At 40.3% G+C, this 26,713-nt stretch overlaps 1 protein-coding gene across 12 annotated transcripts in view; it reads left to right on the plus strand.

Moving 5' to 3' along the window:
• RUNX1T1 (RUNX1 partner transcriptional co-repressor 1) overlaps positions 1-26,713 on the plus strand; it is a 161,755-nt gene that overhangs the window by 16,489 nt on the left and 118,553 nt on the right. For 6 of the 12 annotated variants that reach the window (XR_013234047.1, XR_013234049.1, XR_013234050.1 and 3 more), the window contains exon 1: positions 9,552-9,674. The exons of 2 other annotated variants lie outside the window; for them this stretch is intronic. Coding sequence is in view for 2 of the 10 variants with exons in the window: in XM_077351928.1 (XP_077208043.1) it covers positions 9,587-9,674 (88 nt within the window). In the remaining 8 variants the exon portion in view is untranslated. Of the gene's footprint in view, positions 1-9,501; positions 9,675-26,713 lie in introns of those variants that run through there. 4 more of the 12 variants (XM_077351928.1, XM_077351929.1, XM_077351930.1 and 1 more) reach the window with 3 other exon arrangements.

Below are 26,713 nucleotides of genomic sequence, written 5' to 3' on the forward strand. Positions count from 1 at the left end.
TCCTCTATAGCCAAAAGGTTGAAAAAGACTGCTCCAAAAAAAGGAAGGTCTCATTCCTTAACTGGAAATTGCTATGTAACAATCAAATTGTTCTGAAATGTCTTCGATGGGGTGGACCAGGGTTCTTGCTGGTCCCACTTTGTGAACCTTTAGCTGTATGAAATGGAGATTTCCACAAATGTATGACTTCTGTTTTTGTTTAGGAAGGGGAAATGAGGATATGAGGCTCCTTATCCCTGGAGATTCTGTTCCTGCTCCCTATGATATGTTACAACAGGGGTAGTCAACCTGTGGACCTCCAGATATTCATGGACTACAATTCCCATCAGCCCCTGCCAGCAAACACTGGCAGGGACTCATGGGAATTGTAGTCCATTGACATCTGGAGGACCACAGGTTGACCACCCCTGCATTACAAGACTCACCGATTTTTGTGGAAGCCTGGGGAGGCCCATACCAGCCTCCATGAGCTTCCCAAAGGAGAAGATAAGTGCACTAAAGAAGGAGAGTATAAAGAAATGCTTGCAGGATTGTTGCAGTGGCTTATTAATAACAGCAAGGAGTGGGGGAATCTTGTACTCAGAAGATATGTCGGAGTCTCTGTGTGAGACTCCCAAGCAAGGAGAGTAGCGTGACAGATGAGGCAGCCATTGACAAGCCTGTGTGGCTCTCTCAGCTATGCCTTATAAATGATCACTGTAAGCTTTCTTTGTTTGTTGTCTGAGATGGGATCAGCTGACAATGGCAGCAGCAGTAAGCAAACTGCATTTGCAGCTGGGCAATTACAGTAGTCCCTAAGATCTGTGACTGTCAGCCATGAACACAGATGCCTTCAAAGTTCTGTTTTTCTTCTATGTGGAAGTCATTGGCGTGGAACAGATGCCTTCATTTTGGAGAAACCAGCCTCTGGATATAATTGGTTCTCTCTTCTCTTGTTCTCTAGGGACTGTCTCTTGTTGATGAAATTAGATGAGGGTATGTGGAGAGAGCAACACACACACACACATAGAGATCTTATGGGGTTTTTGTGTGCTATATGATGGTTATGTTTGGAAACTAGAATGCCTTTTAACTTTTAAGGGTTCTATATTTCATTGTGTCGATGCTAGGCCGAGGGGTATTTTAATTTTTAAATTTGGAAATATGTTTTCTTTCTGGCATGATTAGGGCTATTTGTTTTTTGTTCTCTGGATGTTTGTGTGTGTGTGGGGGTTAAAACTAAAGTAGACATGAGCAATTTTAGCTTGTCATATAAGTAAATAAAAATAATCTATGCCCTATTCTTTTGCCCTCAGAGTTCTTGTTTAAAATTTGCAATAATGTGTGTGTATTTATCTGTTTGCTTGCTTGTTTGTTTGTTTATTTATCTACCTCCCTTCCCAAAGACTCAGGGCAGTTTACATAAAACAGGAATGATACAAATAACTCAATATTTATAAGAATAAGTATAAGAATACAGTGGTAACAGTAAGGCAACTAAGAATGGTAGACCAGTGGGGAGAACCATAAATCACGCATACTGATGGCCTTGTGGATTGGCTGGATCAGCAGTGGTTACCATTGGAAGGAGGCTTTGGGGCCAATGGGAAGTGGTTGGTTCAGGTCGACCTCAACCAAATGCCTGGCGGAGGAGCTCCCTTTGCAGGCTCTGTGGAACTGTTGGAGTTCTGTTAGTTTCCCTTATAAAGTGTCGCAGAATTGCTAGATACTATTTTTGCCATTTTGAATCTCAAGTAAGGTATGAAAACGGCAGGTTGGTTCTTTTTTTTTTAAAGTAGCATATTTTTACTGAATAAAGAATATTTTTAGGAACTCAGCTTGTATTCATCCTCTATGCAAACAGTTCAGTGAAATTATAGGTAGATTTGTGTAAACATGAAGAGTTTTCGTGAGCTTCTCAAGGCGTGGTATGATTTAGTGAGCCTTATTGTAGCTGTTCTTTTGTGTACTTGACTTTTTCCTTCTGTGCTTGTAAACATTCATTCATACCTAAAGGCACTAGAATCCCGTCCTTTCTTCTTCCACAAACAATTCCAAAAATATTTGAAATGTTGTAATCCCCTTGTATTATTATATTTAGTTTTATTCTCAGTTTGGTTACCAGTGGTGGTAGTTGAGTAAAGTTGGCTGTCCTCCAAACCAGATGATAAAGCGGAGGTGTGATGTTTCATGTTATAATTGCTCAACTATGCTGAATCACTGTTCAGTATAAAAATGAGTCGCCAATGAGCTTAGCATATACTTCCAGTCTTTCTGACTGAGGATGTCTCCAGCTCCAAGACTCATTTTTTAATGTCTGGGTTATGGAGAGTGTGATAATAAAATCTTTTCCTGGGTAAAGCACCATAGACCTATAGGAAATGTCTTTCGATAATTGTGTGTCCTTTCCCAAATTTGTAGAATAGAACTGAATACAGAAAAAATAATTATCAGACTAAATCCTTCAGATTGTTGCAAAAAGTAAGAAATGGATTCTGTGAGTTGTTGGATGCTGCTTCTCTTCTACTTATTTTCCACTAGCAGAAAAGCCCGTTGACTGAAAAATACAACAGTCTCTAGCCTACCCCCCTTCTGCAGCCCCAGTGGGGTCACACCAGGCTGAGGTGAGGCTAGTTGGGGTGGGGCAAGCTTTGGTGGGCGCTGCCTTCCCCCCCCCCCCGACCTGGGCAGCCCTGCTGAGGCCTTGCCAGGCTGCAGTGAGACTAGTTGGGATGGGGGAGTGCAGGTAGATGATCTCCTACAAAATAAGCCTACAAAAAATTGGGGCATGATTATTTCTTTCTAAAGATGCTAATCTTTAGAAAGAAATAATCATGTCCCAATTTTTGTAGGCTTATTGTAAGTTACCCAGTTAAATTTCTGGGCATTTCTAGCAACCATGAGACCAAATGTAAAAACTTGCATATAAGACAGGAGTTGATACTCAGTTTTACTGAGATATAGAAGATGCTGGTTTGGCCCCTAACAAAAATCTTTCACAAGGCATAGCTATGAACCTTGCAATATAAAAGTTCCTCCTCTATGCCTGTCCTCCATTCAGACTGAAACCATTGTGTTAGATACTGGTAGGGGTGTGTGTGTGTAAAGTGCTGTCAAGAGGCAGCTGAGGGAAGTGATGAATTGGAGGCTTGCCATTGCCTTCCTCTGCACGGTTGTTCTTGGTGGCCTCTCATCCAAGTTCCAGTTCTGCTTAGCTTCCAAGTTCTGACAAGATCTGTCTATAATATACCACTTCATATTACCTCCTGTATACAGATACCACCTCCTAAAGTTCTACAAGAAAGGAAAACCAAGAAGGGCATGTGCAGGTGAAGGGATAATTCAGAGAAAGGCTCCTCTGTTCTTGGTGGTTCCCCATGAATAGACAAAATCAACCAAGTGTAACCTGGGACATAGGTGACAAAAACCAAAATGGTTTAGCTTCACTCTACTGGTATATCTGGATGCATCTTTTAACCTTTTCCTACATAACTGAATGGCTGAAATTCATTCTTGTGGAGCAAATGAATGTATAAAGGCCATCCTTCATCCATATAGTTTTAATCTCTGTAAATATGAATGTTATGAAGTTAACCACCCTGAGCCCTGCTCCACAGGGATGCTGCAGTCTATAAATTAAACAAACTAATAAATATCCCACCCATCATAACAAAAGGTATTTTGCTAGTGAAACAATGAAGTATATCAGAGCATCTTTCCTTTACTTTTAAATAACAGTTCCAAACTCCTAAAATTAGAGGCTTAGAACACCAGAAAAGAAAGGTGTTCAGGTGGAGACTTTGTGATTTTAAAGATATCAATCATATTGTAGAATATTTGGAGCCCGTGTTTATGAAGAAGAAGCATCTTCAGGAAGACTTCAAAAGTCAGAGTTTGAAGAATTTCATATATTACCAATGAGAGAAGTCTTCTTCCTCTAGCAAAACAGTGGGCAGCTTGTTCAGCAACAGAGACATCTGCATGGAAAGTTCATTACAAGGTTTTGGCCTCTATTCCTTGTTGGCTACTGGCTGGAGCAGCATCCTGGAGTAGATGGGCTTGATCTAGCATGATTGCTTTGTATTTTCATCTTCAGTATTTTGGTTTGCATACCGTCTGGTTTTTAATGCTCTACCTATATTGCACTCAAGTTAGCATGTCTAGTTCCCACTTCTGTTTGCTCCAAGGAATCTAATGAGATGGAATTATTTGGAAATAATTGTCAGCTGCAGAAGAAAGCAACATCCATGTGGCAGATTGAACCTGTGGATTATTGTGACATCTCTAGTTTCAATTGCTGAATTGCTGGATGAGAGTTGTTGACATCTTGAAGGCTGTCATTTCTCAATAATACATGTTTAATATGACCACTCACTGATTTGATACCTGTCAAGTTCATGAAAATGATATCCAAATTTTGTTAATTACAGGCCAGCAAAAAGGTCAGAGAGCCATGTCTATCTGTCCTGTGATGTACTTCTTATATGGTTCTCTCTGTTGCTAAGCAAGTTACACACACCCTTTTGCTAGAGGAAGAAGGTTTAACTCATTGGTAATATAATCCTGTGTGCTTTTAGGTGGTGAAGGGATTCCTGGCAGCCACTAAGCAGTACAGCTATTGGTAACTGCACTTGATTTTCTTTTATGTTGATTCTGAGATGTGTAGTCTTTACATCCTATTAAATTTTTGAAAGATAAACTGATGTGGGAATGATTTGCTGGGCCCAATGACTCCTCTTTTTAAAACCTTGGCTCAGCTGAGTGTCTTGGAAGAGAGTGGAGGGAATAAGATAAAAGTGCTTTCACTATGAGGTTAACTGATTTCAAATAGAAGGTTCTCTCGAGTTATTGCATTCTGTACAAAATAAATACATTTCGCATATGGTTAAGATTGATCAAAAAATATTCTGTATGCCAGTGATTACATTCCCATCTGTGATTAAGGGTTTCTGTCTGCATCTGGTTTTCCCATTATATTTCTGTAACAAGAATCTTTTATATGGCAGAGTTCATTCTCTGTATTTTCTATTAGCTGCAGCTTGAACTACTGCACGGATCACAGATTTACACATATGGCTTTAATTACTTCATACCATTGAGAAAAAGTAATATTTGTTTGGGAATGTATGTTTTTCACTATTTCCATGGTTATACAGTGAGATGAGCTTTTGAAATGCCACTCTTTTGGAGAAATACAAATTGTTTCATGCATACTCTTTGAAATAAGGTGTAGCTTTAGAGCAGATTTGTATGGTGCTTTCATTTGCAACAGTTTAGTATGAGACAGCAAATACAATTTATTGCCTATTACTGACATAAGCATATTAGCTCTTGCTTATCAAACCAGAAGCACAGTACAGGAAAATAAAAGGTGGAATTTGTAAACCATTTTTTAAAAAGAATATGGACTTTGAAATATACAAGATACCTTAGTTGGCATTTTTGTAGATAGGGAAAATAGGCATGTGACACTCATAAGAAAAATGTAGTGGAATTATTTGCATTTAGAAATATAAGGGTTGACTTCTATGGACTTTAGGAGGTATATGCTTAGGATTACAGTGCTAGCAAATTAGTAAATGAATGGATATGTATATTTTGTGCTTAGCAGTTATGAGAAGAGTAAAACTTAAGCAGTCTAGAGATTGCATAACCAATGACTGCCATAGATCATATGATATTTAAAGATGGTGTTAGCTTAACAGGATGACTGTGCCTATATCTTCTAAACTAGTATATTATAAATGGATGGAGACATTCCATTTTCTTATCAGTTTTATGTCGGTTTTAAGAGATCTGTGCACAGTTTCCCACTTTACGCATGTTTTGTTAAAAATATATGTTCTGTAACTTCTATTAAAGATATACATATATACCCTGAAAAGTTTTGTTTTACATACAGTGATAATCATGTAACTGTCTTACAACTTCCCTTGTTGCAGCAAGACAGATCTATGGAATTTATGAGAGTCCTTGATGGGTGATATGATTAGCATGTTATTAACAAATACATTGTTAATTGCTTTGTTTACAAAAAAACTCTTGTAAGTTAATAATGTTAAAGGTAAAAAAATACATGTTGATTTTTTTGAAAACGATTGTACTTTTAGCAATTCAGAGTTTCTCATAGCAGCAAAAGGCAGACATTTTAAAGTACAAAGAATATCAAATAGGATTTGAAACTTGATGGTTTTTAGCCTGCTATAGTAATTTGTAGAGCTTCATTTTCTCTAAAGTTACCTGAAGAGTGTACTGCATTCAGAGATGTGCAGGAAGTTGTCCATATTGCAGTCACTTTTATCTTAAGTACTTGATATGGGTTGTTGCTTATAATGGGCAAAATCTACTTGCTTGTAAACATTGCTGCAGACTTGGAGTGAATGTAATGCAGGGGTAGTCAAACTGCGGCCCTCCAGATGTCCATGGACTACAATTCCCATGAGCCCCTGCCAGCAAATGCTGGCAGGGGCTCATGGAAACTGTAGTCCATGGACATCTGGAGGGCCGCAGTTTGACTACCCCTGATGTAATGCGTAGAGAGCCAACTTGGTATAGTGGTTAGGAGTGCAGACTTCTAATCTGGCGAGCCAAGCTTGATTCCCCACTCCCCCACATGCAGCTAGCGACCTTGGGCTTGCCAGAGCACTGATAAAGCTGTTCTGACTGAGCAGTAATATCATGGCTCTCTTAGTCTCACCTCCCTCACAGGGTTACTGTTTTGGGGAGAGGAAAGGGCAGGTGACTGTAAGCTGTTTTGAGACTCCTTCGGGTAGAGAAAAGCAGTATATAAGAACCTTCAAAGCGAATATCTTTCTTTATAAGGTGTTACTTTGAATAAATGTAGATTTGGATTCTGTTTTATCAGGGCAGGTATATATATATAGAACATTCAGAACATTATATATATATATTCAGAATGTATATATACATTCAGAACATTATATATATATATATATAATGTTCTGAAGAGACCTTTATTGTATGTTCCTTGGCTGTCATCACTGATATTATCTCATTCAAGGGAGGATTGAGATCTGAGGAGGTGTATTGGGGGTGGGTTTTTTCAAGTGCATGCAGTGGTCCCTTTATGTTTGTGCATATGTACAATTTGATTGCAAATATGTAGCACAGAAGTTCAATTTTAAATTGCCATTTCCCCCATGAGAATGGGTTTTCCCCACTCTATTCTCCAGGGAGGTAGGAGGAAGCTTTCCCCCCCACTTCCCGCCTCCCAACTCTTGTGCTGTTCTGACCCAGTCTTCTTTCTGCCTTTCAAGGGAGAGCACTGGATTAGGGTCTATCTGTGCCTATTCTACCTACCTTGCTCTTTCTATATTTCTTGTTCTAGTTCTTTAACTCCGTCTTACTTTCTAACAATATACTGAACCTTCTGATACTTGTTTCTGTCCTTCTCCGTAGCCACCTTTATTTCATTCTGCATGTGTCTACATTTATCTAACCCTGAAAAATCATGCATATCTTTTAAAAGCATTGTAATATCTCGAGAACATTTTCCACACATATTGTTGGAAGTTGCTTTGTTCTTACAATGCATGAATTATACAAATAGCCACAGCTACACAGTTGTAAAGGTTTTGAAGGTAAATCCTTAAATCATTATAGGCCACTGGAAATTTCACAGTTTAAAACAATGGCCTCTTACCATTCCACTCAGCAAAGTTTCTGAAGTCTTTCTCCGGACTTCCTCTAAAATGTAAGTGGCTCTTCCATCAGGAGAAGAACCATTTCAGTTGGAGGAGGGCTCTTGAGGTTGGTGGTAGCCTTCAGACTTTGCTGAAGAAATGGTAGGAGGCAAACTAATACTAATGTGCAAAGTATGGTGAGAGCCATGTCAGTCGTGGCTAAGAATGCCACTTGTGAATTTAAAAAATAATAATAATACAATTTTCTTCGATGGGATATATTGAAAATGTGCTGGTTTTAGGCTATGGAATTGTATGGTTGCCAGCCCAGGTGGTAACTGGATATTTCCTGTGATTATAACAAAGATCAGTTCACCGGGAGAAAATGCTTTGGAAGATGGATTCTACAGCATTATACCCTATTTAAATCCCTCCCCAAACCATGCCTTTAGGCTTCACTCCCTAAATCTCCAGGTATTTCCCATCACTGAGCTTGTAACCCTGTTGGCAGTGTCTCCCAAACCTCTGATAACTGACACCTGGGCTCATTCTGTACTCATAGGATAATGCATTTTCAAGGTGCTTTGGCAGATGGATTTTCCTGTGCAGATCAGGAAAATCTACTTCTAAAGTGCATTGTCTATTGTGTGCAGAATAGGCCCTATTTTAATTAATTAATTATCCAGTCGCAATGGATAACCCCAGTGCAGAAATCAAAATAACTCCAGGGTGGTGGTGGGGACCTAAAGTTTATGGCATATGTTAAAGGTTAACAGGGAGTAACTTCCAGATTTGTACACACATATGAATCCTTTGAAAAACAAGAGATCACAGTGAAGAAACAGTGATCACAATGATCCAATCAGAACTGGCTGCAAACTTCTATAGTAGCTCAGGTCTTCTGTAAAAGCTTAGTGCTGAAAGTGCTCCTGTGTGCAAGCGTTTAGCCCCAACCCACTGTAGTTCACTTGCTGTCAGGTCCTGCCATCAGGAGAAGGGAAAATAGGATTTGGCATTCTATAAAGTCTTATAAAATAATGTAACTTAATAAATGAACAGAGAAATTCCATTGTATTAACAGTTTTATCCTACTTTATCCCTCTCTACAGAGGTCAGCTTGGGCTCAGAAAAGTATTTAAATTGTATTATCAATTAATTTGTCCTATCAGTGTGTCTCTGCATGGAGTTTTGTAATTACTGTACTGGAATAAAGACGTTGAATTCAATGAGATTACTTCAGAGATGGCAGGCTTCTAGAGTTAACTCTGGTTGCTTCCACATGGAGGGTTTTCTCTGCTCTCCAACTGGGTATGTTTTTTCAAAGCATCCATATGACATTGATTATTAAAATCAAAACAAAAAAAAAACAGCAGAGGGGAAAGGATGGCCAGCATAATGGCATACTCCACTGTGGAGGCTCTATGTCACCACTCTCAATACCTCTACCTTTTCAGCAGGAAGTGTATTGTATGGACCTGTCCCCATTTACACTGGTACCCAAAATATTTCTTTCACAGAAATTGAGGAATTAACATTAATGAAGGCATGCCAGTCTAAAAAGTGTTGGGTTTGACATTCCCATGCTTGTGAGTGACCATTATCTCATAGAAGTCGTAACTTCTGACTTTTTGAAATAATCCACAATGTGAACTCTGAAATGGTTTTTAAATGCATTTTTAGATCCTAAAGGATGCAAATGTACCCTTCTGCTTTATGGACAGAATATTTCTTCTGCAAGCAAAAGGGCATTGTAGATGTATTCCATTGTCCTTTCTGCTACTGTACAAAACGTATCTTATGAATAAGAGCGGCTTGGTGCTTCAAACTGGCTGTGATATGTGCGTTTTTGTTTTTTTTTTCCTTTTGTTGTTGTCAATAGAAAAGATTGATCTCTGGGCTGGTGAACATAATATCTGTCCCAGTCAGAAAAGGAGAGAGAAAATTAGCAGAACGATTGGTGGAGAATGATATCTGTCAAAAGAAACACTTGGAGAGCACTGAGTTTAGTAATAGGTGACTGCCGGAAAAAAGGGAACTTTGAATTTTGCCAAGGTAAGGAACAGACGTAATTAATATACCTTATTTGACAAAAAAATGACTAATTGTGCATTGTCCTTTTAAAACTGTGCTTTAAACCTGTTTCTTGTTATTCTATGTGCTACTTGGTTCCTTTGAATAATTTGAAATTGTACTTATGTTGGACTGTATGTTTGATGGATTTTTCTTTTAAAGTAAGCGCATGTTTACATTTTCCCAAAGGTTGAGGAATCTTATCAGGTGAGCAGAACAGGATTCATCCTCTCTCCAATCTTCCATGTAGATACACTTCAGTTATATGGTGTCTCTGCACCATAGTTCGATCTATTTGGACTTGATCTCTCTTCCTGACTGGAGAGATAATAACCAAATCAGTAGGGCAGGGATGGTCAAACTGCGGCCCTCCAGATGTCCATGGACTACAATTCCCATGAGCCCCTGCCAGTGAACACTGGCAGGGGCTCATGGGAATTGTAGTCCATGGACATCTGGAGGGCTGCAGTTTGACTACCCCTGCAGTAGGGTAACTGTAGAGGGGTGCTATCATGTATTGAAATCTGTCGCCATAGATCTAATACTAACAGTACAGCCAACTTGTGTAAACACACCAAACTGTACAATATGATACAAGGCTTGGAGGGAGATGGCATAATTGTGCTCCCAACACATGTAGAGTGGGATCTGACCAGTCCCTTCCACAAATGACTCCATTGGAAGAAGATTTAGCAGAAGGGATAGGTGACATCTTGGTGAAAGGAAGACATTGAATCAGAATCACACAGACCTGGAAGAGACCACAAAAGGCTATCCAGTCCAGCTTTTATTGACCCAACCATGGATTCTGCATGTTTTGAGAGTGCATAAAAATGGCTCTGAATAATTTATTAGGAAAAGGGGCCACTGGAACTAATGGGAACATGGCAAATTAAGGGCTTAAATGCAGCTGGCTATGTCACAGTGCTTTTAAAGTTCCGTTCATTCTAACATTGCAAATTTTCCCGGGGAGAAGGGAAGGGGGGACTAGGACAGTTCCTGACATTATTGCAAGTTTGGCTTTATCAACGATACCAAATATTTATGTAGAAAAGGACATATAGATTTTAAACTGATGTTTAAAACCATATTGAATGCAGGTGGGGCGAGGATGTGGCTCAGAGGCAGAATATCTGTTTTGCATGTAGGAGGCCTGAGGTTCAATCCCTGGCATCTCCACTTAAAAGGATGAGGTAGGTGGTGATGTGAAAGATTAGTGCTTGAGAACCTAGAAAGCTGATGCCAGTTAGAGTAGAGAATACTGCTCTTGACAAGCCAATGGTTGGACTCAGTATAAGGCAGTTTCATATGTCCATAAAGTACAAAGAATATGAAGTGCATCCATTAGAGATGAAAGCCCTGATAGATCTGAAGATATTGGAGACAATCCATGAAAAACTCTAGCTATTTCCTGTCATTCTGTTCTCTCCTCGCTATGAATGCTTTATTTTCTCATAATTCTGCCCAAAAGAGGGGGTGAGTCATTTTTCATGCATCCCTAAATATGTCCATTCCATATGGGAACTTTGAGAATGGTGGCCTTCTGCCATCTGGTACAGCCCTTTGTATTTCAGGACTCAACCTGCTGTAAGAGAGCACAATCAAGTCAATCTTAAGCACATTAACTAACATTCACCGATTTCAATGGGGGACAGAGACTTGATCAGCTTTCGTCTTACTTTGTATACTATTTTATATATTATTCATGAAATATATAAAAAGCAGCTTTTATTGTATCATGTCCACAGTTAAGTTTCAGGAGGTCCTACAGATCAATAAAACCAGAACCCTAGGAAAATTTCCTTATAAGTATATATGCATTTAGCATCTAGGTTTGGCAGTTTGGTGACTTGTCAAGCAAATTGAGAGACGTTGCTGCAAGGTGACTTCAGGAACCTTATAGCTCTCTTTCAAAGCCATGCCATATGGAAACAGTGTATGCAGGTTTAGCTTAATTGGTATATTTCCTTCCTTTCAGTTTTTAAAGAAGTTGCCCTTTCAAATGGTGTTATTATGGCTCAGATTTCATCAGTTTGCTAATGAAAAACAGAAATGAGTCTGGGCTGAAATTTCAGCATTTCCATCACCATGTTCCCTTGAGATATCTGTAGCTCATCAAAACTTTTTTTTTACGTTCCATTAGCAAACCCAGGTTTGCCAAAGATAATGTAGTAAGGGGATTAAGCCTACTGAATTGTCAAAAGAACAGGTGACCATAGTAACTTGTCAGACTGGGAAAGGGGTTGCTTTTGTCAGTAAGTTGGCTTCCAGATATGCTAATCTAAAAACGACAACCAGCACATGAAAGGACCTTATGCTTGAAGTCTGTTAAGGTTAGTATTACTGGCAGCAGCTGTCTACAGTCTCAGGCACACAGGTCTTTCATGTCACACACTATCTAAATTCGTAACTGCAGATATTGGGGTTTGAACCTGGTACTTTCTGCATGGAAAGCAGATGTTCTGCCCTTGAGCCATGGCAGTCCCCCTCAGCACCCTATCCAACCTGCGTTTGGGGAAGGAGGATTAAATTCTGTGTGGGACATAACAATAGTAGCACTTTGACAACAGAATTACCCCAGTCTAAGCCTGTTGACTTTAAGGTCTTAGGCTCCAAGGGCTCCGCAAATGATTGCACCATGAGAGTTCCAAGTGCCTTGCAATTATTACTTCAGTATTTCTTACAACAGGCCTTGACAGATTTTCTTTGGCTATTTAAGTCATCCCCAAAATTAAAGAGTCCAGACTCAAATCCCTTTCTTCCTCTGTCATATTAAGCATGCTGAATGTCAGGTCAGGCCTTACTGACCAGCTGGTGTAGTGGTTAGGAGTGCAGACTTCTAATCTGGTGAGCTGGGTTCGATTCTGCACCCCCCCCCCCACATGCAACCAGCTGGGTGACCTTGGGCTCACCACAGCACTGAGAAAGCTGTTCTGACCGAGCAGTAATATCAGAGCTCTCTCAGCCTCACCCACCTCACATGTTGTGGGGAGAGGAAAGGGAAGGCGATTTTAAGCCACTTTGAGATTCCTTCAGGTAGAGAAAAGCAGCATATAAGAATCACCTCTTCTTCTTCTGATGTAAGAACATCAGTTAGTTGTGAAGTACAGGGCTTTATTGCAGTTAGCCCAAGGCTCTCGAATGCCTTCCTGAATAAGGTTCTTTCTTCTTCCCTTCACATGAGGTACATGTGGGAATGTTTTCCTGAAGAGGCATAGCCAAGGAAAAACTTTAAAACTTTCTTACAACTCCCTACAGGAACCAAGCCCATGCCCTAGCATTGGAATGAACCCCTGTTCTGCCTCAGTTTTGCCTCAGTTTTGCCTCACTTCTTCCTCCTTTCTCCTCTCTTTGTCATCTTCCTTGTCTCAAATTTTAGATTGTAATTTTCTTGGGGCAGGGACTTGCTTTCTTGTGCTTCATAAAGTATCACGCACATTGACAGTTCTCTGTAATTAAAACCACATCACCTGATGCTGCCACATGTAAACAAGCCGGGCCTAAACTAATGGCTTCAGTAGGACAGCTATGTTAAATCTGTGTCAACAAGAAATCCTGCGGCATCTATAACACGTGTATCGCAACATAAACTTTTACAAGTGCAAGCCTTTTTTATTTAAACAAATGTAAGGCAGGCCAACTGCCCTGGGTGTTTCTTGCCTTAAAAACCCTATGGGGTCTCCATACGTTGGGTGTGACATAACACTTTCCACCTTAAAATGGAAATAGATTTCAGCCAGGATCCTCACCCTCTTCAGTAAATCTGGATCATAAGCCTGTGTATATAATCAGTACTCCAAGCCTAAATATAAAACTACTCACAATCATCTCTATTATTTGTGCTTGGAATTATTCTAGTATCCCCGAAAGTTGGCTGAAAGACTTGCTGCTTCCTCTCCAGGCCAGATTTCTCTATCCCTTCTTGCCCTTGGAGGAAGAATATCTTACCTTTGCCCACTCCACCAATTGCAGCCACTTGCCTGCCTCCAGCTTTCTCCCAAGTGCAGCAGGGGATATCAAAAGTTTCCAGTAAAGTTAAAAGTTGTCCTGCTATGTGGTGTTGGTGACATTGCTAAGCATGTTAGGAGAGTGAGTAGGGGGACTGAGCTGATTTTGCAGAAGAGTTCATATCTACCAGCAAATTACGTTTGTTCTAGTAGGGTTGCCAGCTCCAGGTTGGGAAACTTCTGGAGATTTTGGGGGAGGGAGCCTAGGGATGGCCAGGGTAGACCTCAGCAGGGGAACTGATTTATGTAGTCTGGAGATTATTTTTTCTGGGAGGTCTCCAGGTCCCACCTGGGGGTTGACAGCCATAGCTTCACATTTTGCAGGGCATTCCTTTTAAGGCCTAGCTATCCCTTTCTCCATCTTTTAAAACTCCGTAAGAGAATTTAAAGGTTGAGAGCCAGCAAAACTCTGAGCACCACACACAACATTCATGTTGCGATGGCTACCTGATACTTGCAGTTGTTGAGGCCTGCTTTACAACAACCCATATTCTGTTGTTATTGTGTAAAAGGGGAACTGAGACAAATTGGCAGAAATAAAATTTAAAACTTACAACCCCCTTGTTGAAAGCTTTGCCTTTTAACTTCTGCTCTTCTCTCTTATAAGGTAGTTTGTTTTGTTCCACATTAAAATGGGATTTAGTCATCAATAAAGTGCCCCCCCCAGCCTCACAAACCCTTAGCTACTAGGGTTACAACACAACAAGGGAAGAAATGGATGTTATGTACAACATACTGCTACCACTGAAAGCAGAAGCTCTGTGTCTAATTTCCATCATCTGCTCTGAACTCACTAGTACATGCATTGATACTATATTTTGAATGTATAATTCCCTGTCCCACTACCAAGTCATTAGTTGCTGCTGCTGGTGTAGAGATATGTGAATTATAATACATGGCTTAGGTTGAACTAATTATACAGGTGAATGGAGGGCAGGATTCATTATTGGCCTGCTCTGGGGAGGCACTAGCAGCATGCACTTTGTTATATGAAGCACAGCTCTTAGTCCTGTCAAACAGCAAATTCTGGATCCTGTCCATAAAATGCATAAAAAACAATCTATATGTGTATAATTTTCACAAACACAGACACACGGAGTAGAACATCCCTAACATATAAAGGTCCTCTGCACCTTAACTTATTTTTCTAAATTCAAGTGGGTAGCCATATTGGCCTGAAGTAGCACAACAAAAACAGATTCCAATAGCACCTTTAAGACCAACAAAGATTTATTCAAGGCCATAATTTGTCATATATCTCCACAGTTACGATGGTTTGTTCATTTAATCTGAGGAAGAGTGCATGCATTCGAAAACTCATGTCTTAAATAAATATTTGTTGGTCTTAAAGGTTCTATTGGAATCATTTCATTTTTTAAGAGGAATCCCAAGTATTTTCTCTGCCACACATGTAGTACAGATTGTAATTATTGACACACACACAGAAACTGTAAATTTGGTAGTATAGAGCAGGGGTAGTCAACCTGTGGTCCTCCAGATGTCCATGGACTACAATTCCCATGAGCCTCTGCCAGCATTTGCTGACCATCCTCCTTTCACTTCCCTCAGAGGTTGCAGATTTCTGCTGTGTGAGTTCCCTTCCCAGAGTCCTCCAGCCTGCAGCCTTTCTAGGTCCTGGAGACTGGGAGAGGCCATCCACAGAGTTCTTCCACCCCACCCACCACAAATCCAGCACCCATTGAATTCCTGAATACAATGGATTTGGCCCATTGCTTTCTCCATGTATTCAGTATACAGTTGATATTGTTTAGGAAATATAAAAAGAGATAACAAAAAGGAACACTATTAGCTTACTTCACACACCAAAATTCCTTGGTCCACTCACATGCTGTGGGCACAATCCATCAGAGAGAGAGAGAGAGAGAGAGAAATTTGCAGCTCACTTTCTGTGCATCTTTATTCAGAAGTTAAGTTCAGTGGTACTCCTAGAGAAGTACAGAAGATTGCAGTCTTAACTTTCCAACTGAAATCAGTGGAACCGAAAAGATCTTAGCTATGGCAGCCTTGTGCCCTGTTCTTTTCCCCTCCTTTTAGACACCATGCCCTATATATTAGCAGCCCACATTTTTTTAATGGATTCTTGCGAAAAGCCGTAGCAAGTTGCAATGAGTAGACCAGGGGTAGTCAAACTGCGGCCCTCCAGATGTCCATGGACTACAATTCCCAGGAGCCCCTGCCAGCATTTGCTGGCAGGGGCTCCTGGGAATTGTAGTCCATGAACATCTGGAGGGCCGCAGTTTGACTACCCCTGGAGTAGACAATAGGCTGACAGAAGAGAGATGAGAAGTGATTTCACCTTCTTTCCCCCTTTCTCACTACTGTCCCTTTTCTCTTTTGTAAAAAAATTCCTTAACTTCTAAGTGAGGCCTTTCAAAAGGTCACAGGAGGCTGGTGGGGGAAGGGCAAGATCTCTTCTCTTTTCATCGACCGGACATCCATAGGATGCAACGTGATGTCTGAAAATAACAGAGCTCTATGGCACACTGTTAACAAAGGGTCAGATCTGCCATTCTGACGGACCTTTCTTCAGCACAAGAAGCCTTACTTTGACATGGACTTTTATGGACTAGAGGTCACCTTGTCAGATCTTCAGTAGATAAGGTGTTTGTTGGTAAGAAGTAACTCATGTACATTAAGGGAAGAAAAAAAATGAACAAGAAATGGTTAAAGGTCCACAATATTTTTCAGCATAGCTTGAATGTATATTAATAAAAAACAGCATGGCCCATTCACAACAACTGTGTCCGGCTGCTGGCAATTGTGATGTTTAAACATTTATCTAGAGGTGACCAATCACATTTTTAAATGAGAAAGGTACTTTTCATCTTTAATAAGTCCAAATTCAGCAGAGTGAGATTAGAACTTTTCAGCTTCCCTTTGCATCTCATGGCATTTAAAATCTTGTGATTATTTTTTCTCTGCATCGCTGTATATACCTACCAACTGAAGATAAATAACATCCATCTGACCAAGCAGGCACAACAAATATGTTTTTAATGGTCACAGGACCTTTGTTGCTCTAACTCAGGGTTAGTCAAACTGCGGCCCTCCAGATGTCCATGGACTACAATTCCCATGAGCCCCTGCCAGCATTCGCTGGCAGGGGTTCATGGGAACCATAATCCGTGGCCATCTGGAAGGCTGCAGTTTGACTACCCCTACTCTAACTAAAGTAGGCTAACTGACTGGTCTTCCTGAGTAGGAATTCCTGCTGACTGGGCATGATCAATCAATTTACTGGTTATGTTTCTTCACTATCTGGGTGGAGAAAAACCGCTGGTGCCTATTCTAACTCTTATTTGTTTTTCACTTGCATCTCTTTGAAATCCAGAGCCCAGAGAGTTTCCTATTAATGCACCTAGCAGGTTTAGATTGGCTTAGCTTTAAAAACAGAACACAACAGGGGCAATCCTCTGATTAGATGCTGTAAGAATGTACAGAAAATCAGCAGGTCTGTTTTGATTTGGTACACAAGGCTGTACACATTTCTCAGTGTAAGCCAGGTTGGGAGAGGAGGCTATTGTGCTCAACTCTCTGTTCTAACCATTATTGGAGGGCCTTATAGAATTTTAATTATATAATAATAACAACAACAGAAACATATTAGAAAATGCCAGATTGAAGAGCAGCTTTAAAATGACAATCAAAAAATGACGAGAGTACTTTTGTTACACATGGAATGGCGAAGAAGAAGTGATACATTCACTTTAGGAAGCAACAATATTTAAAAGGAAAGCAACAATATTTAAAAGGAAAACCCACCCACACACACACACACACACACACAAAAAGAATTAGAAGCGGGGTTTTGCTGTTGGTTGTCCTGGCATAAGAACCTGGGAACTTCCTTTGAGTTTGTAATTTTTTCAGAGGTTAAAGTGGGTTAAAAGATGAACAGTCTCTTACATACTTTCCCTTTGTGTGTGTGTCTCATCCAGGCCATATTGCATATAGCAAGATTCTTCATGATGGTGGAATTCTGTTCCTTAGAACAGGGGTAATCAACCTGTGGTCCTCCAGATGTCCATGGACTAGAATTCCCAAAGAATCATAGAGTTGGAAGGGGCCATACAACCCCCTGCTCAACGCAGGATCAGCCCTAAGCTGATCCTGCATTTGCATGCAGGGGCTCATGGAAATTGTAGTCCATGGACATCTGGAGGACCACAGGTTGACTACGCCTGCCTTAGAATAGCATAGTAATCCACGAAAGATCCAAGAAAATCAGTAAAACCATGTGACTCAAGCACTCTGAAATGTTGTCATGTCCTGTTCAGAGAATTGTGGGATAGCAGCTTGAGAAGGCTCCTTCTCATGTTACCTCAGTGTCCTAGAAGCCACTTTTCCATGCCAAGATCTGTGTCTGCTTAGGTAAGTGTGTAGAAACCATATAGGCATGGTCAGTTGTGCAGTTCTGTGAACCTCGGCATTGCTGCCTTCACTTCTGGGCACTGAACAGAATTTTGTCTACACTTGGTGGTCTAGGCTAATTGAATTGGCACCAGTGCAATTAGTAGAATTGTGAGATTTTGCCAAGGAGCAGTGGCTTCCATGCAATTGAGGTAACCTGTGCTTTGTTTCTGAGTCCTGGTTGTTGTGTATGAATCTATGTGTTGTTCTTGTGTGGCTGTAGTGGCTTATAAACCCTAGCCTGAAAACGGAGATTGATTTTGGTGTACAAATAAGTCACTATTTTTAGAGGAAGTTTATTAAAAAGCAAAAGAGAATGTTCTGCCCTGCTCTATTTTTGTTCACTCCCAGATAACTGTGTGCTTATGGTCATGGTTATTTGCCTTGTGATAAAATGTAGAAATGGAGAAAATTCCCAAGCTCCGAATTATTCAGGTGCAGGTCACTCTCTGCACGGGGTCTAATGTATTAGAAGTGTTCAAGCTTGGTTTGCGTGACTTCCTGTTGAAATTTGTATTAAAGACAGGTGTGATTTAATTCCCTTTCATGCGTATATTTTGGGCATGTTTTTGTATGCTTATGTTGCACATTACTGGCGAGGGTCATTCTTCTGCTATGCCAACATACAAAAGGATGAACCAGCCCGTCTGAACCACTGCTGAGGTGGCAAATATCATAGTTGTCACATTACCACATGCGAGCATATTAAAAGCGATAAAAACTGTCATTAGACTGCTTAAAAAATGGAGTTAAAAATGCTGTTGCCAATAAATGAGAAAATGCAAGGTGCCTTTAGCTTTGAAAATGAATATCTTTATTAATTCGGCCTCAAATTTCTCTTCTGAGGGAGATTTGCGTGAATGTATGTGTGTTTTCTTCTTGGTGGATGTACTAAGGGTCTGATAACATTAATGGGCTTTGCCTCACACAGAGTTCTGAGTATATTGTACCACTGCTCACTGATCCCAGGTCAGTGTGATGCGTGAAATCAATTTATTTGAATCTCTTTGCCTCTATAGGAATTTGGCGGCCTGCCAGTTGTTTTCACTTAATGTTCTTTGTGTTGAACACGGCCAAGCAGGCATGCTTTTGAACTGTGCTTCTTTCTCATTTTTCAGTCCCTCTTCCATTCAGCAGATTCCTGAGTTGAAGCAAGACTATGTTACCTTTTAAAATATTTTCAAAAGCTGTATCTCATTTCAGATAGTTTTTTTTTTGAGCAGTAGAAAATTAGGTCAATTGCCGAGCTGTCTTTGTGTATTCTTTCACGTGGCTTGCCAGTCATATGTTGTGCATCAAACAATTTGGAAGTTGTTAGCTTTGCGGGTGAGGGTAAATCTGATTTTTAAAAAATCTCGAGGAGAAGGAGACGGAGACAGAACAAAGAACATGCAGCATTGCTCACCCCAGTATCTACCCTCACCCCAGTATCTACGGAGCTTCTAAGCTAATGGTGCTTGTAATATCAGCATCATGTTAGTTTTACAATAGGAATCATTTCACTCAGGCTGTATTTTGGAAAAAGCTGTAAGCTGAACTGTGATGTTATGGGATTATTTACTCTCTTGACCTTTGGTAATGTATCTATAATATGTTTCAGTAACCATTAAGCTTACTTAGTCACCTCACCCCCCCCCCCCCCATGAGAGAGAGAGAGAGGGAGTCTCCACAGTGGGAGAATTCTGTTGATGCTCCAGGCAGTCCTTGCGGAAGTTGATATGCAGAATCTTGGAGCCATACCATCAGGGTCAGGCTCAAACACACCAGCCCCGGCTTCCTTATTTAATTACCTGAAGAGCAAAACAACCAAGTTGAAAGTGTGTGAAAACTCAGTATCTCGAGCAGCAGTTTGCCGCTCTAACATCCTGCAAAGTCAACCCCGTCTGTCCACAAGCGTCAGGGCTGGTTCCTGACAGCCGGCTATCTCTGCCGGGCCTGGGTTCCTTCCATTCAGGAGGTATTGTGTAAAAGAGGGTTTGGTCAGGAATGTGAGGTTCCTGCCGGTGCTGTTCTCCCCGTCGTGACAGAGTTGGCAGAAAGGCTTGATTTTTTTCCCCCTCTTCAAAACAAAACAAAAACTCTCAGCTCTTTTTATCCTTTCCATTTATAATTCTGGCATTGGTGTACTACTAATATTCACGACTAACTGGTCTGCTTCTCGATCTGCCTTTTCTCCTATGGATCCTATGGCTGTTTTCTTAATTTTGTCTACAAATAATGTTTGAAGAAAGCCATTTGGTGTCTTGTTAAAGTCAACATTCTGCAGCTCAGTGGTGCATCATCTTCTTGGTGTGCCGAAGGTGCCAGGTTCAAGCCCAGCAACTTCAGTTAAAAGGATCAGAATGTAGTGAAAGACCTCAGCCTGTGATCCTGGAGAGCCACTGAGTTGACAATGCTGATCTTGATGACTGATGGTCAGAATAAGGCTGCAGTTGTGTGTCCAGTCCTTGTCTTGAAATGTCAGAGGCCACTTCTGAAGTTCTCCTGGGCTCAGGGACGATAGGAGACTGTTTCTTAAAAAAGGGGGCTGGGATGACCAGTGAGTAAATAGTAATTTGGATAATGGCCTAGGAGTTTTTGAACATTTAAAGCCATGGGGCTTGCAGGGATAGGCTACAATTTATTTATTTGTTTGGGGACATTTACATTGTATATAGTATGTAACTGGTCAGATACCTTCTTTCCAGAAATGGCTGCTGCCTGTGAACTCAACTATGTTGGGGAAAAAGCAGCACACATGAACCCTTAAAGTTGCATCATGAATCTGAATCAGACTCTTCATAGCTCATATTCAGTATTATCTACTCAGCATAGCAGCGGCTCTCCAGGGTCTCAATGCTACCTTTCACTTTGTTTGCCTACATCCAGTCCTTTACTCAGAGATCAGTGCAGAATTTCCAGAGTTTTCCTAGAAAGAGATAGCTAGGAGGTAAAGTAAGCATCTTCCACCTATCTCTGATGTCAAGTTTCTGAGAGTTTTCTCCCTGCCATTTCATGTAGATGTTAACTAACACGGGAGAGAGGGTGGAATTGATCTAAATGTGGATCAATATCAAGAAGATAATATATCTATTTATTTCTTCAACCCCATTCTTATTACTGGCTCCATGATGGCATTTCATTAATATTATGCACAATAATATGCTGCTTGATATTGCTGTGTTAAAGCAGGGTAAATTTCTGGTATCAAAGTATCTGCAGTGGATGCCATGAAGATCTAATATAATAATAAATACCAGGAGATTCCTGAGAATAAGTAACTGCTTGTTGAAACAAAAATCAATGGAAATCGGACAGGGAGAATGCAGAAAATCTGTCCCCGTTGCATCTGAGCTGTATGGAAAGCTGTGTCAACAATGAGGAAAACACACAAGCCTCATGTAGAAGATACTATAATCTCCTTAGACCATGTGGTGATCAACATGAAAAATAATAATAATAACAACAACAATAACAACAATGTTAAACTTATTGTCTGTCCTTGCCTGTAGGCCCAGTGCAGGTAACATGAAAATTCAACAACACATTCAAATAAATGATACAATAAAACCAATTAACTAATTTTAGATAAAGTTTTTTGGGGGAGGGGCTCGGTTGGTGTATTGAAGATTTCTTTAGGATGGTTCTCTCTGCCAGGAAGTGAGGCCAGCATTTTGTTGGTGTTAATTTCCTGGCCTCAGTCACAGGCCTGGTGGAACAGCTCTGTTTTACAGGCTCTGAAGAATGTGTGTTTTTAACGAGAGCAGAGATTCCAATTCCTTTGATCCTTTAATGAAGGGTTAGTCAACCTGTGGTCCTCCAGATGTCCATGGACTACAATTCCCATGAGCCCCTGCCAGCATTTTCTGGTAGGGGCTCATGGGAATTGTAGTCCATGAACATCTGGAGGACCACAGGTTAGCTACCCCTGCATTAATGGAAACTCTGTGACTATGAAAAAGTGAGAAGAGATCTTCCCTTCCCACTTTGGTGGCATTTCTTGACGTTTCGCTGTGTGGTAGGTAGATGATATCATGCAATGGTTCCAGTTACTGGGTTGGACATCAGTTAACTCTGACCCCATTAGTAATCTAAATAAATAATAAATTAAACATCTTTAAAAATATTACCGTATTTGCCGGTGTATAAGACGACTGGGCGTATAAGACTATCCCCCAACATTTCCACTCAAAATATAGAGTTTGTTACATTACATTACAGTACTATGGGCCACTATGGCGCAGCTATGTCTATCCCAGCTGAAGTGCACCTGGCGTATAGGACGACCCCCCCACTTGGAGACATGTTTTTCAGGGGGGGGAAAGTAGTCTTATAAGCCAGCAAATACTGTACCTAAAAATCAGGTGGATATGGACAGAACCCACAAACAGTTGGCTTAACTTCCTAGAAACAGCATATGCCATATTTCTGGCTCATTTGAGCCACTGTTATTTTGCTGGCATGGGGACCATTACAAGTAGCAACATGAGTAGCCCAGGACTACAAGAAAGCTTCTTCCCTCAGCTGTATCAAGACTTAGAGAACTAGGCTAGCACGGTTGTTGGGAGAAGCCATAAGATGGCCTCTGCCATGCTCTACCAATTTCTTATGTTACCTGCCATCACAGGGGACAAGAGTACTAATTCAAGTCCTATGCGGCTATGTTGGTATATGAATATACCCTAAATGTACATGGCCATGTGACCCCAGTTTTCATTACCAGCTGTCAAGTTGTACTTCTTTCCTTAAACTGACAAGTATGAGTTCACAGATATGAGAGGCAAGACCCATTTCTTCCCCCTCCCCCCCTCTCAGTTTTCATCATGTAATTATATGTTTAGTCCTTGGTGCCCAGGATTGTTGCTAGTATAATTTAATGGTATATAAAAAAATCAAAACAAATTAGCATTACACTTAATACAGAGCTACAGGCTAAATCCAGATAGCCAAAATAGGTTTGTGTTTGCATAGTCAAGGAATCAATAACAGTTTTACAAAAGAAGGGGAAAAAAGAAGGTGGGGTGGGATGGGGAAGAAATGTACAGATACCCCCACCCGCAGAAACAGTGATATGAATGTGTGTTGAGAGGAGAATTCTGTAGAGTTGCATATTTGCTCCACCTGCTGGTTCTTGTGAAAAGTGTCTTAATCCTTCTTAATCACAAGAGAACGCCTATAATTCAAACTAAAATAGTTTTTAAAATTCACATTAATGATTCTATGGAAAAAGGCAGATTTTTGTAAGCTTCCCCCCCCCCCCCAAATCCAGAACCAGAAAGTTTAGCTGTTTGTTTCCTACATTAATCTTTATGGGAGCATAGTATTTCAACCCAATTAATGATAACAGTTTACCCTTCTTCTCATCTAAAGATTAACAATTATATCATTTAAATATACAGCTTTTGAGGTTAGGCACAATCACTGAAAGTTGCAAGCCCCCCCCCCCCCCCGCAAACAGACAATAATTAATGAGCCTTTCTGATAAGAATCAGCAAAGCAGTTGAAAGACTTGTTTGCTACATGGAGGTTTTTTTCTGCAGTGCTTTGGCTTTAAAAAAATCTGTGTGTCATTAACTGAGCTTACAAACGCTGTTTTCTATGGAATTCTTTAGGACTTCATTATGCTTTGATCATCTCATTGTTCTCCTAAGGTTATTCTGCTCCCTCCCCCCCCCCAAAAAAAAATTCTAATGGCTCCCTAACAGAAGGTGAGGTTTAGCAAACAGTATCTCCATATTCAAGGGATTTTGAGACCTTTTTTATTGTCTTTAAAAATGTCATTCACAGTCCTCATTAGCATTTATTGTTGCAAGTGTATAAGCAGAAAATGTGAAATTGGTATGTCGTGAATAGCTCCACAGAGCTCTGGAGGCCTGAAATGTTGCCTGCAGTGTGGTGTGGGGCAGTCATAGAGAGAAAGCTGTCCAGATGGCTGCCAGCACAGAGCAGAGCTGCAGGTTTTTGTCTCTGGTGCCGAGAGGAGGGGAAAGTTCACTGGAGCATACACCATCACCCCTTGCATTTTAACAAAACTCACTCGCTATCTGTCAACACGGAGAGGTGGCGAGACTGGAACAAACAAAAAGAAAGTTATCCGGATAGCATAAATCCTCGGCGCAAGATTGTCAAGAATTTTTCAGATTTCAAATGGTTCCCAGAAAAATGGGAAAGTGACATATAGGTATCAAAAAGAAATGAATCCCTATTGAGAGATGATGATGCAAAATTTATTAGCAGATTCTCCAGGAGTATTCTGTATAATGAAAAGAAGTTGATTTGAAAGGTTAGTTTGAAAAATAATAATTAGCCAACAGAGTGGTTCAAGTCTCAGTTGAGGGTGTGTGTGTGTGTGTGTGTAGTATGTCTTACCATGAACTCTGACCAGAGTCCCAAAACACTGAATAGTAGAATGTGTTGCTCATATGGGCAGATAGTTTCTCTTACCCTATGGAACATAAGAGAGAGATTTAGAGCAGAAAGTATAGTCAGTGGCCACTTAGCCATCATGGTCATCCCTGTATTAGTAATGGCTGCTGTTGGTGTTATGGGATATCAGGTTAGTTGAGTAAATGATTAGTATTATCTTTTTTCACTTTTATTTTGCAAGGTGGGCTGCAGTCTTTAGGATATGCTTGCGGGGTGCATAGGTCACAAACATTGATTTTATTTTTACTAATTGGACTGGCTCGTGACAGGTTACAAAAATGAGTTCCCATACAAGCCCCCCCCCCCAATAAAAGCCCCATTATAATCCAGTTAAAAACACAATAATATAATGGCAACATGGCAGTAAAAATAACCCCAACCTATGGCAGTACGTCCACCTAGAGTGCGACAGTGGTGCAATAACTGGTCGCCACCAAAGATGACACAAAAATTGATGGCAGGTGTCTTCCTGGGGGGGGGGGCAGATCTATGCCCTGAAAAACTGGCCTCATCCATAGACCTGGGGAAAGAGCTCCATCTTACAAGCCCTGCGGAATGCTGAAAGCTCCCTCAGGGCAGTTTACAATAAACACAGAATAAAGCACCCCTAAAAACATCAATACAATTTAAAACATCCAAATATAACAACAATACTCCCTAAAATTATTAGAATCAAGATGGCAGTAAAGGCTACTTGCGGTTATAAAATATAGCTACTGAAGCTACAGTTTGAAGGTAGAGACCCATTTATGGTTGCCTATTGTTTCTTTTTCCAATAGGTGTGAAAGCATTATAGTGACTTGATTTTTAGAGAAAAGAGAAAGGGTTCCAAAGACTCTCTCCTCTTCATGTGTCTTTTCCTTCATACTGTAGCCTCACTAGTTCAGTTATGAAAAAATTAATGTTGTCCCTTTAATGCAGCATAAAGCTTACTGTGCAATGTACATATTCTGTAATGGATTAGTATGGAGTAGTATGGGCAATGACAATATTATAATACCATTATAATACCATTCCAGGGATTCTGTTTCATGTACACTGATTTGAGACATATTGTTAAACATGACTGAAGTTGTCCCAGTCTACCTTAATCCTGAATTTGGCTCATACTCCTAGTAGTAATAAGAGCATCATTCTCATCATTCTATCCTGTTTTTGGTTAATTTGTACTGGGCATACAATGACATTGGCTCCAGAGTATAATCTATCAATTTATTTTGGGCTGTGTGAGACACTGAATACCTCTAATCCAGGTTTACCTTAGTGCATACTCTAGTCTAGAGCCACAGCCAATTTCAGCTTCTTCTCAGTTATTTATTTATTTGAGATATATGCTTTCAAATATGCTTGTCATGGTCACACTTTATTATTATTTGGTGTATTTGAGACATTACACCTAAACATGGTAATATAGGGAATAGTTCTAGATCTTATCTGCTTACCTCTGTTCACTCCCACCAAATGACGAACTTTGTCATTTTTCCTCCTTTGGCTTTTTAAGTATTCGTGAGAAGTTTTAAAATGGTTATTTCACTCAGCTCGTACATGATATAAAACCTCACACAACTATTTTAAGAAACAATCAACCTTGCCAATAAGGAAGTGTGTAGAGAAACCTCTTGGCATTATCTGGGACATGTGTGTGCGCCTGTGCGTGTGCCTGCTGAAATGATGTTTCTGAGAAACAAAGGCCGTCAAGGTGGATATTGTGTCATGGTGGGACTAAAAAGAAAAACCAGTTACTCAACTCTCTGTTCTCTGCTGAAGCCATGGTGTTTTTACTTTAATGCAGATGCAATATTTTAACACAGGTATTTGCAGCGGTGGACCACACGTTTTTGTTGTTGTTGTAAAAAATGTACATCAGAATTAATTTCCATCTTAATATAGATGAAGATACTGTAGATAGAGTACTGGGGAACTACTTTAGTTTTGTTTGTTTTTTTAATTTATCAAAGGAAAGTAGCATATAAATGCACAGAAGAATAGTTTGCCAGCTGTAAGGAAATTGTGCACAGCTTCATGTTGTGGTATGTTTACTGTACTTTGACAATCTATTGAATAATGTTATGAACACATCCACCAGGAGTCTTCCCACCCCAAAAAATCTCAGCAGTTAATGTATTAGTTAGGCTTGCCTTGCCAGTGGGATTCCTTGTGAAAACACGAGTGGCGTCC

Source organism: Paroedura picta, chromosome 9, assembly GCF_049243985.1.
Source record: "Paroedura picta isolate Pp20150507F chromosome 9, Ppicta_v3.0, whole genome shotgun sequence".
Taxonomy (NCBI): Eukaryota; Metazoa; Chordata; class Lepidosauria; order Squamata; family Gekkonidae; genus Paroedura; species Paroedura picta.